The sequence below is a fragment of the Cervus canadensis genome, chromosome 7, assembly GCF_019320065.1.
Source record: "Cervus canadensis isolate Bull #8, Minnesota chromosome 7, ASM1932006v1, whole genome shotgun sequence".
In the NCBI taxonomy this organism is placed as follows: domain Eukaryota; kingdom Metazoa; phylum Chordata; class Mammalia; order Artiodactyla; family Cervidae; genus Cervus; species Cervus canadensis.
Window position 1 is genome coordinate 19274114 of NC_057392.1, and position 13755 is coordinate 19287868.

At 47.2% G+C, this 13755-nt stretch overlaps 1 protein-coding gene across 1 annotated transcript in view; it reads right to left on the reverse strand.

The window, feature by feature from the left end:
- The window catches only part of TMPRSS2 (transmembrane serine protease 2), a 43601-nt gene that overhangs the window by 8029 nt on the left and 21817 nt on the right, over nt 1-13755 (reverse strand). Inside the window, exons 6-10 of the mRNA XM_043474464.1 lie at nt 12920-13046; nt 11691-11801; nt 3445-3488; nt 1940-2111; nt 227-402 (exon numbers count right to left, since the gene is read on the reverse strand). Of these exons, the coding sequence (XP_043330399.1) occupies nt 227-402; nt 1940-2111; nt 3445-3488; nt 11691-11801; nt 12920-13046 (630 nt within the window). The remainder of the gene's footprint in view (nt 1-226; nt 403-1939; nt 2112-3444; nt 3489-11690; nt 11802-12919; nt 13047-13755) is intronic.

The window sequence follows — 13755 nt, forward strand, 5'->3', positions numbered from 1 at the left end:
TGGAGGGAAGACGTGGTGATGACCGCATTGCTCAGTGGCCACAGGCACATTTTGGGGTGGCTCAGCCTCTGGTAAACCCTCTTCTAGCAGTCAATGCCTCCCCCAGACCTGCACACTGTAACTCAATGCACATTTCCTCCATCCAGTCTTCATAGCATGCTTTAATTCCAGTCAGCCTCTTAAGATTTGGTCAAAACTCCCTGGGCTGCAGAACACAGGTACACACCGTTGAAAGTCAGAGGTGTCTGCAGCTTCATTAGAGCGATGTCATAGTTCTTGGTCTTGGAATCATAATTTGGGTGGGAAATCACTTTTGCTACTCGGTATCCACTTCCATAGAGCATGTAAGATTGTTTCAAGATTCCCGCAAAGGCCGCCCAGATCTTGGGATTGTTAAGGGGTCTGGAAGACAGAGACGAACACCGCTCAGCGTGTAAGAACGGCAAACACACAACACGCATCCCACAGTTCTCAAAAGTCATCAGCCTCCGAGGTGACATGACTTGTCAGAAGCCACACCATGCAAAGGCCAGGTGGCCTCAGGCTCTTCTCTCTCCCTATCTTACGCAGCCTCACCCTCCCATACCCCTCTCCTTTACTTCATCAGTGAATCATGTTCCTCCCGTATTTCTGAACCAGCCTGCAAACCCTCACAAATCCAAGAACACTTATGCACGTGTGCTAAGTCACTTCAGTCATGTCTGACTCTTTGTGACCCTATAGACTATAGCCTGCAATGCTCCTCTGTCCATGGAATTCTCCAGGCAAGCATATTGGCGTGGGTTGCCCTGCCCTCCTCCAGGGGATCTTCCTGACCCAGGGATCAAACCCATGTCTCTCACGTTTCCTGCATAGGCAGGCAGGTTCTTTACTACTAGCGCCACCTGGGAAGCCCAACAACACTTATTCTTGAATCTAAATGCCTCCCTGAGGTTTGAAACCCCTTTTCCAGCATGACTGGGTCTTACTTATCTTTATATGCTAGAACATCTCCCGGCACACAGTAGGTGCTTAATAAATGTGTACTGGGGAGTAGACTCTGAGTCTAATAACCACTCTAGCACTACCTTCTTTTGGGTGCTTCCCTTCTAAGAAAATCCCAAATCGTAGAGCCCATGGAATCTGGTGGACACGCGTGAGTTATACACACTCCTTCCTTCAACCCTCACAACAACCCTTGAAGCAGCACATCTGTCTTACAGGTGCAGACGCTACTGTCAGACACCTGGAGTGGATTGTCTGAGGCTACTCAGCCAGGGAACAGCCAAATCAAGCCCAGCATCACTCTAAAGACGACAAACAGCTCCCATGAGTGTGGCTTTTTCAAAATATCCATGTGACCAAAAAAATTCCTTGTTTAAGAAAAAAGGAGGAAGAACAGTATCTTCTACAAAAGCTAACACTACAAATGATGGCCATCCTCACCCCTCCCCACCCATCTGCATGGGAAACTCTGGGGCCCAGGCTGCTTACTGGGTCACAGAGAACCTTCCAGCAGGACAGCCTGAGGTTTGAGTGTCTCCAAGTTTCCCTTGGGACGAGCACCCAGGGAGCCCAAACCTGTCGAGAGGGCAGCGGCCTCAGGAAGTGATAGGACCGAGCTGAGAAGACTGTGGACTGGAATTCGTTCTGATCATAGCATCACCCCAGCCCTATACTGCATCCTGTGCTGACTCAAAGCGATGGACACATGCTATGGGATGTGTTGGCCACAGTTTCACGTGCTTCTCAAGTCGTCTGACCCTCCCTGTGACGCCAGGGAGGCGCCCTTAGAAGCCCCAGTTGTCCGCAAAGAAACCGGAGCCTGCAGGAGTCAGCGACTTTGCTCAAGGCCTCTGGCAGAGCCACCTCGGAAGCGCAGGCTCCGCCCCCTACTCCCCGCCCCCGCCCCTTCCCTCAGGCCACGCCCCCTCTCAGGCCCCACCTCCTGGAGACTTACTCCTCCACACAGTGCGCAGCCGTCACGATCCACTCCGGGGTGATGATGGAGCCGCCGCAGACGTGGATGCCCTGCACGTGCAGGCTAACCTGCCAGGGCCATTCCCCCGAGTAAGCATTCGATCCCCCCACGATCCGGCTCTGGCGGCTCGCCTTCACGGAGACGCCGCACTCTGAGAGTAACAAGCACAGCGCAGCCGGCCCGTGAGCAAAGCAGGGCCGCCCCCGCCCAATCCCACTGCGCCCCTTGCTGCCCCCTTCCCGCCTCCCCCGGACACCTGCCACGCTGTGTGCCCAGACAGTTCCCATCCCAAGGTTCCGGCCTGGCTGCAGGGTGATCATTCTCTCCTCTGGTTCCTGTTTCTCTGGGCTCTGACTTTAGAATAGGCGGCCTGGTCTCTTCTGGCTGGGGTGGGGGGCCAAAGGACACTCCCCACCTGCACCCCCACATCCGCAGCCACCCGCAGGAAGTACCACTTCTGATAGCCCTGGATGCCGCCTGTTGCTTGGCACTTGTGTGATTCCATCAGCATCTCCCAAGTACGCATGTAGCGGGGCAGTAACAAAGGCCCTGGGACCCCCTTGAATGCTCAGAGACCCCAAGATTCCTGAGCAAAGCTAAGGAGGGCTTTTCTCCTATGCACTGCTCTCAAACCATCACAAGGTGGACGGCGTGGGCAGGAGGGCAGGGCAGGCACCATGCTCTCCGGGCACCTAAAGAAGCTTGAACCAACCTGTGTGGGAAGTTACTGCCAGGACCACTGGGGAATGGTGTTCACCCCGGAGCGACTGCTAGCTTCACCTGTTCAAACTGGGAATCCAAGCTTCAGGCCCGAGACCCATACGGGAAGAGGATGGGGCCATACCAGAGAAGGGAGCTCAAGGACAGTGTCCTCCATACCCATAAAAGGTTTGGAAAATGTGAAAGTGGTAGTTGCTCAGTCATGTCTAACTCTTTGTGACTCCATGGATTGTAGCCCATCAGGTTCCTCTGTCCTTGGACTTTTCCAGGCAAGAATACTGGAGTGGGTTGCCATTTCCTTCTCCAAGCGATCTTCCTGACAGAGGGCTTGAACTCAGGTCTTCCGCATTGCAGGCAGATTCTTTACTGTCTGAGCCAACAGGGAAGCCCAAAAAGGTTGGAAACTATAAGTAGTCCAAACACTGGAATGGGGACACCCATGGGTCTCCAGCCCCACAATGTGGACACCACAGAGAGGGCCCGTCCGTCTCTGGAGCTTGTCTGTCCTCAGGGGACAGCTGGTTCTTGGACCAAAGCAGTAGGTATCTACAGTGTATCCAGATTCAAGAATGGGAACCCTTGGGCAGAGTGCTGGGCATCTCCTGAACTGTTACTCCACCTTCTATCTCCAAGTCCCCCAAAGACACACTGAGATACAGTTCAGTAAGGTATCAAATTTGATACCATTTGATTTTGATATCAAATGAGATACCAAAATGTATCCCATTTTAGAAACACAAAACAGAAAACCAAGAATCACTTACCTATACAGCGTAAAGACACCACTGTTTTTGAAGAGCAGACATCACTACAAAAGAAGAGGGGGAAATTCTGGTCATGATAACAAGCAAGACACTTGATTCTCAAAATACTTAGAAATAAATATTTTCTTCCAATGTTCTCACTCCCTGCCTCTTTAGATATAGAAGAGTTTGCAATTGAAGACATGAATAGAGGAAGTAAATCTACATACATAGGGGGACAGTAGTAAAGAGTAGACACCAAGTCAAACTGCAGGGTTCAAATCCAAGCTGTGTGACCTTGGGCAAGGCACTTAACCTCTCTGTGCCTCGATTTCCCCATCAGCAGAATGGGCTAATAATAGTACCAAAGGTGGTTGTGAAGATAATCACACACTGTGTGTGTGTGTATGTTAGTCATTCAATCATGTCAAGTCAAAGCACACATCATATCAGCTGTTATTTTTTTTTCTTGGAGTTTAAAATCACCCTTTAATTTTGTAAGGAAGACTTTTGTAAACTTCCAGCTTCTTATAACTGCTTTATATGAACTGCACAGAAAACTATACAACCATTTGCCTGGGAACAGAAGAAGAGTTACTCCTTGGGAGGCAAATATTCCAGGTTATAGATGAAAAAGAACTAACCAATGCATTCCACTGTACACTGAATTTTCTCCTAATGTGCTAAAAAGAGAAGCAGCATTGATACCTAGGTATTTGAAGCTGGCAGTGTTCCTTTTTTTTTTCTTTTTTAAATTATGGAACTATGATAACATATTTACAGCAGATTTGGAAAATAGAGAACACAGTTACATACAGTTCCACTATACACTACAATTTTTAAGTAGATAAAGATTTTCAGTTGGAATTTCAATATCAAACTCTCAAAAATTAATAGAATGAATAGAAAATTAGAAAGATATAATAGACCTGAAAAACACTATGTACTGAATGTTCTCCTGACATGCTGAGAAGAAAAGCAGTTTCTGACACCCAGGTGTTTGAAGCTGGCGGGATTCTTTTGAACATAGTTCATGTGGGGCCAGATAACTGTTACACGGTAGAGCAGGACATAGGCACACCCATCACACAATCCCATGTAGTTGTTCAGTCACTCAGTCACATCCAACTCTTTGCGACTCCATGGACTAGAGCGTGCCAGGCTTCCCTGTCCTTCACTGTTTCCTGGAGTTTGCTCAGACTCATGTCCATTGTGTTGATGATGTCATCCAACCATCTCATCCTGTCACTCCTTCTGCTCCTGCCCTCAATCTTTCCTCTGCTGAGTCTTTTCCAATGAGTTGGCTTTTTGCATCAGCTGGCCAAAATATTGCAGCTTTAGCATCAGTCCTTCCAGTGAATATGCAGGGTTGATTTCCTTTAGGATTGACTGGTTTGCTCTTGTTGTCCAAGGGACTCTCAAGAGTCTTCTCAGGCACTTCTTAGTGCCACAATTCAAAAGCATCAATTCTTTGGCACTCAGCCCTCTTTATGGTCCAACTTTCATATCTGTATATGACTACTGGAAAAAGCATAGCTTTGACTATATGGACCTTTGTCAGCAAAATGATGCCTCTGCTTTTTAATATGCTATCTAGATTGGTCATAGGTTTCCTTCAAAGGAGCAAGCGTCTTTGAATTTCAAGGCTGCAGTCACCATCCATAGTGACTTTGGAGCCCAAGAAAATAAAATCTGTCATTGTTTCCAGTTTTCCCCCATCTATTTGCCATGAAGTGATGGGGCCAGATGCCATGATCTTCGTTTTTTGAAAGTTGAGTTTTAAGCCAGCTTTTTCAATCTCCTCTGTCACCCTCATCAAGAGGCTCTTTAGTTCTTGTTCGCTTTCTGCCATTAGAGTCATATCACCTGCGTATCTGAGGTTGTTGATATTTCTCCCTGCATTCTTGATTCCAGCTTGTAATTCATCCCATGAACCTGGTCCAAACCTCACAGTGACCAACAGCCCCCTCTGCTGGCTGGCACGAGTGACTGCGCTTCTTTGCCAAGCCCAGCAGTGGCCTGGCTTCATGACACTCACCTTCTGACGAAAAAGCATTAAGGTACCAGCTATAGAATCACCCTCATTTCTGGACAGCATCCAACCCATGGCCAAGCCTAGCTTCCTGGAACCTTCCCCAAATGACTCAATACAAGCCCACATCCTTTCTAACACCCTCCCACTGAGACACCCATGGTTCCAAGACAAAGTGTGTCCTGGTGGTCTCTGGCTGGGCGGCACTGGATGCCAAGAGAAGACATGCCCCCATTGAGAGCGGATGTTTTCTAAGGATCATCAGGTCATTCTCCCTGTGTGGTGGCATACTGTGCAGCCACCTGACCCTGATGCTGGGAAGGATTGAGGGCAGGAGGAGAAGAGCGACAGAGAATGAGATGGTGAAGGACAGGGCAGCCTGGCGTGCTGCAGTCCGTGGGAAAGAGTCAGACACAACTAAGTGACTGAAGAACACAGCATCAGGGCATGAGGCAGACACTCAGACGAGCCCTACGAGGAGCCTGAGGTTCAAGTAGCAAAGTGCTACATCTGAAAGCAAACAGGAAAGAAGTCCTCCCAGCCCCTGACAAGCATACAGGACGCCATGAGCCAAGCAATGACCTTTCCTCCAAAGTCTGAAGACATCTTTCGAGTTACCACGAGGGGGCAGCCTTCCCTCCCTTGCTCAGCCCTGGTTCCAAGTAACCCAGCAAGACAGAGACAGTCTTTACAGAGAGCCCAGGCAGCTGTGTTGAGCTTCTCAGGGGAGCAAACCATGGCCTGCTGTTTTGATGGCCACACCAGGCAATGGGCACCCTTCCTCCTAGGCTCAGCCTGTCACATTCTTGGGGACGGCCAGGCTCAGGTGCCCTGGGCAGAAGTCAGCCCCCCGGGCCGCCAGGAACACAAATCTGCTTCAGTCTCCCACTCACAGAGGAGGGGGAAGCTTGACTCGTCCTTCTTTCCCTAAATACAGCACCTGGCACCTGGCCAGCAGGGAGGGACGACATGGTTTGGATCAGTGATGGGGGACTGGGAGCTGAGGAAGCTCTATGCTGTGTGTCTTTTACATGAAAGAACATTCCATTTGGATAACAGTATTCTATACTCCCTGGTTGCTCAGTGGTAAAGAATCTGCCTGCAATGTGGGAGACCCAGGTTTGGTCCCTGGACCAAGAAGATCCCCCTGGAGGAGGGCATGGAAACCCTCTCCAGTATTCTTGCCTGGAAAATCCCATAGACAGAGGAGACTGGAGGGCTACAGTCCATGTGGTCACCAAAGAGTCAGACACGACTTAGCGACTAAATAACACCAGCACGAATGATTCTAGGAAGACTGAGAACATTTTAAACATAAGCAACGCAAACTGAGTAGCTTAAGCCTAGCCCTCTCCCCCACCCTCCTAACTAGTCAAACGATCAACAGTGGGACCAACTCAGGTTCACGTCCACCCACTGGACACACTGCGACCTTCCCAGCACTGCAAGTTGGCCTCCAGGTACGGGAAACACTGGTAGACTGGAGTAGCTGCTAGCTCCCAGGCCCATCCCTCACACAGCATCCTCTGACTCTACGGCTGGGGCTGGGGGACCAACCTTCCCCACTGCCTGGGCTGAGAGGACCTCTGGGAAGCAGAGTTTCCAGTGTGGAACCAGCAGGGCAACCAGGATGAGCTGGACACCCCAGTGGAGACCACGAGACATTCTTCTGGACTCCTAGACACACACCCTAACACACACTAAGATGCATCTCTGGTGTCTGCAGAGAGAAGAAAATCGGGAAAGAGGAATCTTCATTTTGTAATGTTACCCAACACCACGGAGGACAGAGGGCACAAACAGGTGGCCAATAGAACATAGCCACCTCCCAAGGTGGCGCTAATGGTAAAGAACCTGCCGGCAATGCAGATGTGGGTTTGATCCCTGGGTCGAAAAGATTCCATGGGGGAGGAAATGGCAACCCACTCTAGTATTCTTGCCTAGAGAATCCCATGGACAGAGGAGCCTTGTGGGCTACAAAGAATCAAACATGACTGAAGCACGAACGCCTCCCTAGAATGAACCCAGAGCTGCTCAGAGTGACAGGTCCTACTTAGAGTCCAATCTCCTCCCCGTCAGAATCTCAGACAAACTCTCACCACCAACAGAGAAATCAAACTCTTAACGGTGATTCTCCCAGACTTCTCCTACTCATTTGCAGTTTTTGAAAGGAAAAAAGAAATAACCATGCTCAACACACCCATGAAAAGATGATCAACATCACTAATTATTAGAGAAATGCAAATCAGAACAATGAGGTATCACCTCACACTGGTCAGAAGAGCCATCACTAAAAAGTCTACAAATAACAAATGCTGGGAGGGTTGTGGAGAAAAGGAAACCTTCCTACACTGTCAGGGGGAATGTAAGTTGGTGCAGCCACTATGGAGAACAGTGTGGAGATTCCTCTGTTCCATTTAGTTCAGTTGTTTAGTCATGTTTGACTGTTTGTGACCCCATGGCCTACAGCACGCCAGGCTTCCCTGTCCATCACCAACTCCTGGAGCTTGCTCAAATTAATGTCCATGAAGTAGGTGATGTCATCCAATCATCTCATCCTCTGTCATCCCCTTCTCCTCCCGCCTTCAACCTTTCCCAGCATCAGGGTCTCTCCCAGTGAGTCAGTTCTTCACATCAGGTGGCCAAAGTATTGGAGTTTCAGCTTCAGCATCAGTCCTTCCAATGAATATTCAGGACTGATTTCCTTTAGAATGGACTGGTTGGATCTCCTTGCAGTGCAAGGGACTCTGAAGAGTCTTCTCCAACACCACAGTTCAAAAGCATCAATTCTTCAGTGCTCAGCTTTCTTTATAGTCCAAATCACACACCACACATGACTACTGGAAAAACCATGGCTTTGACTAGCTGGACCTTTGTTGGCAAAGTAATGTCTCTGCTTTTTAATATGCTGTCTAGGGCGGTCATAGCTTTTCGTCCAAGGAGCAAGCATCTTTTAATTTCATGGCTGCACTCACCATCTGCAGTGATTTTGGAGCCCAAAGAAATAAAGTCTCTCACTGTTTCCCCATCTATTTGCCATGAAATGATAGGACCAGATGCCATGATCTTAGTTTTCTGAATATTGAGTTTTAAGCCAAATTTTCACTCTTTTCTTTCACTTTCATCAAGAGGCTCTTTAGTTCTTCTTCACTTTCTGCCATAAGGGCGGTGTCATCTGCATATCTGAGTTTATCGATATTTCTCTCAGCAATCCTGATTCCAGCTTGTGCTTCATCCAGCCTGACATTTTGCATAATGAAGTCTGTATATAAGTTAAATAAGCAGAGTGACAATATACAGCCTTTGACGTACTCCTTTCCCTATTTGTAACCAGTCTGTTGTTCCATGTCCAGTTCTAACTGTTTCTTCTTGACCTACATACAGATTTCTCAGGAGGCAGGGAAGGTGGTCTGGTATTCCCATTTCTTTAAGAATTTTCCACAGTTTGCTGTGATCCACACAGTCAAAGGCTTTGGCATAGTCAATAAAGCAGAAGTAGATGATTTTCTGGAACTCTCTTGTTTTTTCAATGATCCAATGGATGTTGGCAGTTTGATTTCTGGTTCCTCTGCCTTATCTAAACCCAACTTGAACATCTGCAAGTTCACGGTTCATGTATTGTTAAAGCCTGGCTTGGAGAATTTTGAGCATTACTTTGCTAGCCTGTGAGATGAGTGCAATTGTATGATAGTTTGAACATTCTTTGGGATTGGAATGAAAACTGACCTTTTCCAGTCCTGTGGCCACTGCTGAGTTTTCCAAACTTGCTGGCATATTGAGTGCGGCACTTTCACAGCATCAGCTTTTAGGATTTGAAATAGCTCAGCTGGAATTCCATCACCTCCACTAGCTTTGTTTGTAGTGATGTTTCCTAAGGCCCACTTGACTTCACATTCCAGGATGTCTGCCTGGGTGATCACACCATTGTGGTCATCTCGGCCGAGAAGATCTTTTTTGTACAGTTCTTCTGTGTATTTTTGCCACCTCTTCTTAGTATCCTCTGTTCTGTTAAGTCCACACCATTTCCATCCTTTATTGTGCCCATCTTTGCATGAAATATTCCCTTGGTATCTCTAATTTTCTTGAAGAGATCTCTAGTCTTTTGCATTCTATTGTTTTCCTATATTTCTTTGCATTGATCACTGAGGAAGGCTTTCTTATCTCTCCTTGCTATTCTTTGGAACGTTGCATTCACATGGGTATATCTTTCCTTTCCTCCTTTGCTTTTAGCTTCTCTTCTTTTTTCAGCTATTTGTGAGGCCTCTTCAGACAACCATTGTTCCTTTTTGCATTTCTTTTTCTTGGGGATGGTCTTGATCACTGCCTCCTGTACAATGTCAATTTCATGAACCTCCATCCATAGTTCTTCAGGCACTCTGTCTATCAGGTCTAATCCCTTGAATCTATTTGTCACTTCCACTGTATAATCGTAAAGGATTTGATTTAGGTCAGACCTGAATGGCCTAGTGGTTTTCCCTACTTTCTTCAATTAAGTCTGAATTTGGCAATAAGGAGTTCATGAGCTACCAGTCTTGTTTTTGCTGACTGTGTAGAGTTTCTTCATCTTTGGCTGCAAAGAATATGATCAATCTGATTTCAGTATTGACCATTTGGTGATGTCCATGTGTAGAGTCTTCTCTTGTGTTGTTGGAAGAGGGTGTTTGCTATGACCAGTGTGTTCTCTTGGCAAAATTCTGTTAGCCTTTGTCCTGCTTCATTTTGTACTCCAAGGCCAAATTTGCCAGTTACTCCAGGTATCTCTTGACTGCCTACTTTTGCATTCCAGTCCCCTATGATGAAAAGGCCATCTTTTTTGGGTGTTAGTTCTAGAAGGACTTGTAGAACCATTCAACTTCAGTTTTACTGGTTGAGTCATAGACTTGGAATACTATGATATTGAATGGTTTGCCTTGGAAATGAACAGAGACCATTCTGTCCTTTTTGAGATTGCATCCAGGTACTACATTTTGGACTCTTTTGTTGACTATGAGGGCTACTCCATTTCTTCTAAGGGATTCTTGCCCACAGTAGTGGTCATCTGAGTTAAATTCACCCATTCCAGTCCATTTTAGTTCACTGATTCCTAAAATGTTGATGTTCACCCTTGCCATCTCCTGTTTGACCACTTCCAATTTACCGTGATTCATGGACCTAACATTCCAGGTTCCATGCAATAGTGTTCTTTACAGCATTGGACTTTACTTCCATCACCAGTCACATCCTCAACTGGGCGTTGTTTTTGCTTTGACTCTGTCTCTTCATTCTTTCTGGAGTTATTTCTTCACTCTTCTCCAGTAGCATATTGGGCACCTACTGACCTGAGGAGTTCATCTTTCAGTGTCCTATCTTTTTGCCATTTCATACTGTTCATGGGGTTCTCAAGGCAAGAATACTGAAATGGTTTGCCATTCCCTTCTCCAGTGGAACACATTTTGTCAGACCTCTCCACCATGACCCGTCCATCTTGAGTGGCCCTACATGGCATGCCTCATAGTTTCATTGAGTTAGACAAGGCTGTGGTCTATGCAATTAGTTTGATTAATTTTGAGATTCCTCAAAAGACTAAAAATAAAAGTGCCATATTATCCTGCAATGCTACTCCTGGGCATATACCCAGACAAAGTATAACTCAAAAAGATACATGCACCCCAGTGTTCACTGCAGCATTATTTGCAGTGTCAAGACATGAAAGCAACCTAAATATCCACTTATTGATGAGAGTATAAAGATGAAGTACACATATACAATGGAATACTACTCAACCATAAGAAAAAATGAAATAATTCCTTTTGCAGGAACATGGATGGACCTAGAAATGATCATACTAAATGAAGTAAGCCAGACAGAGAAAGACAAATGCCATATGATATCACTTATTTGTAGAATCTAAAATATAAAACAAATGAATTTACCAATGAAGCAGACAGACTTATAGACATAGAAACAGGCTTGTGGTTGCCAAGGGGAGGGAAAAGCAGATGGACTGGAATTTGGGGATTAGCAGATGCAAACTATTACATATGGGATGGATATAAACAACAATGTCCTACTGTCTACCACAGGGAACTATATTCAATATCTTGTAATAAACCATATGGAAAAGAATGTGAAAAAGAATGCATATATTTGTATAACTGAATCACTTTGCTGTTTGGTGGAAATGAACACAACACTGTACGTCACCTATACTTCAAGAAAACACATTTTTAGAAAAAGAAAGCAGCAAATCGAATACCTGTGGTAGAGTTTTTTGTAGAGATCGACATTGCCGGCACTTGTGTTCAGCTTCATAAAGCTTGTGGCTCCGCTGTTATCAGCTATTCCTTGGCTAGAATAGAAACTATTCCTAAAAAAAGACAGAAAGACTTACTTAAAATAATAAGCTTTGCTGCGAGCATTTGCAAATCCTATGCTATCACTATATCACAGTGCAGGTTAAGAGCATTTTGGAAAACAAAAACACAACTTCTAATTAAGTGACACCACATGATAAGCATCCAATAACCCCGAAGTGTCAGGGGAAAGTCCTCTATCAGTCATGTTTCGAATCTAATCTGGATCAGGATAAAAGAGCAGTAAGAATACAGATGTGTGAGGACGTATAGTGTACCCTAACGTATACTGTAACCACACATCAAAGTGCTCCCAGTGATAAAATGTAGACCCTGAACCATGATGAGACATCCCTACGTCATTCATCATGACACAGACTGCAACTAGGGGGAGTGGCATTTGGAAGTAGTTCCCTAGCTAAGATGGCAACTTTCTTACCAAGTGGTAATTCATTTTGAAAACTGGCATAGGGGGAATAGGCTAGAACTGCAGAGAAGTCACATGGGGACACTCCCAAGGAAGAGAAGGTGGCAGTAAAATGGCACAGCCTCCCCCCGGGAGGCTGGACTGGCAGGCGAGCTCTGATGAGCCCCTGGCTGGAACCTTCTCTGGCGGCCGCATGAGGGATGTATTCTCTTACCGATAAATCCAGTGATCAGCTCTCTCTGTTCAAAAGCCCCCAGTGCCTCCTGCACTCCTGTAGTGAAGCTCTCACAGATCTGTTCCCTCCGGCCTCCCCCGCAGTCCTCCCCACTGGCCCCCACCTCCAACCCCCACCCAGGAGGCGAGCTGAGTCAAGGCTTCCACCTTGCACTGGAGTCTCCTCCAGAAATGAGTCTCTCAAGGCCCTTAGCCAGCACCCAGGACCCTGGTGACCTTGGCGCTGGATAGCCCCGAGGAACCAGGAACAGATGAATGCCCAGGAGGAGGTGGGGCTGGGGGCGGCCAGGAAGGGGCTGGGGGTGTGGGGCGCACGCTCCCCTGCTGGCTCCCTGGGGCAGCTTTGGGAAGAAGGCAGACGTGTATGGTGTCCGTCGGCTGGCACTTCCAGGGAGGGGTAGAGGGAAGCACCGATTCTATGCTTCTGTGCCTGTCACCATCACCGGGGAGGACGAGGGTCCCAGAACTCACCGGTAGCCCATGTCCTGGCAGGCCACCCTCCCGTAGCTCTCACTCCAGTCGTCCTGGCACACGGGATGCCAGGACTTCCTCTGTGCCGAGTACACCTGAAGGATGAAGTTCGGTCCATAGAGGCGAACTGTGGAAAGGGAGGCTCTGGTGAGTCCTAGACCGTGACCTTCATCCTGTCCCCACGTGGGCCCCACCCTCCCCGGACACAAAACCTCCAGAGGGGTGGAGCTGGGCTCCCTCTCCCCAGCTACACACAGGAGATACCCCGAATCTAGCCTTTCCTCTCAAAATGTGCCTTTCAGCCTACAGAGCTGAAAACAGGTATTCAGATAAAAATGAACATCGTGCACACACGTTCACGACAGCATTATTCACAGGAGCTGAAAGTGGGTAACATCCAAACGTTCATCGATGGAGGAACACACAGAATGCAGTCCTTGCACACAATGGAACATTATTAGTCCATGAAAGGGGATGAAACACCGACACGATACAACAGGCGTGAACGTTCACACGTGATTGATATTCTCCTGACTGAAAGAGGCCAGGCAAAGGTCCACACACTGTAGGACCCCATTTCTATGAAACATCTGGAGGAAGAAATCTATGGAGACAGAAATCAGATTAGTTGTCGCTTAGGGCCTGACATCTGGGCTCAGGCGGCCATGGAGCAACCAGCCTCGATTTCCTGATGCTTCCGTGATGAGCGATTTCATCCACCATGTGAGTGGATAAACCAACTGTAGGGGCATCCAGACAGTGGAATATGATTCAACCTTGAAGAGAAATGAGCCATCAGGCTGTGAAGAGACATGGAGGAAACTTAAGTGCACATC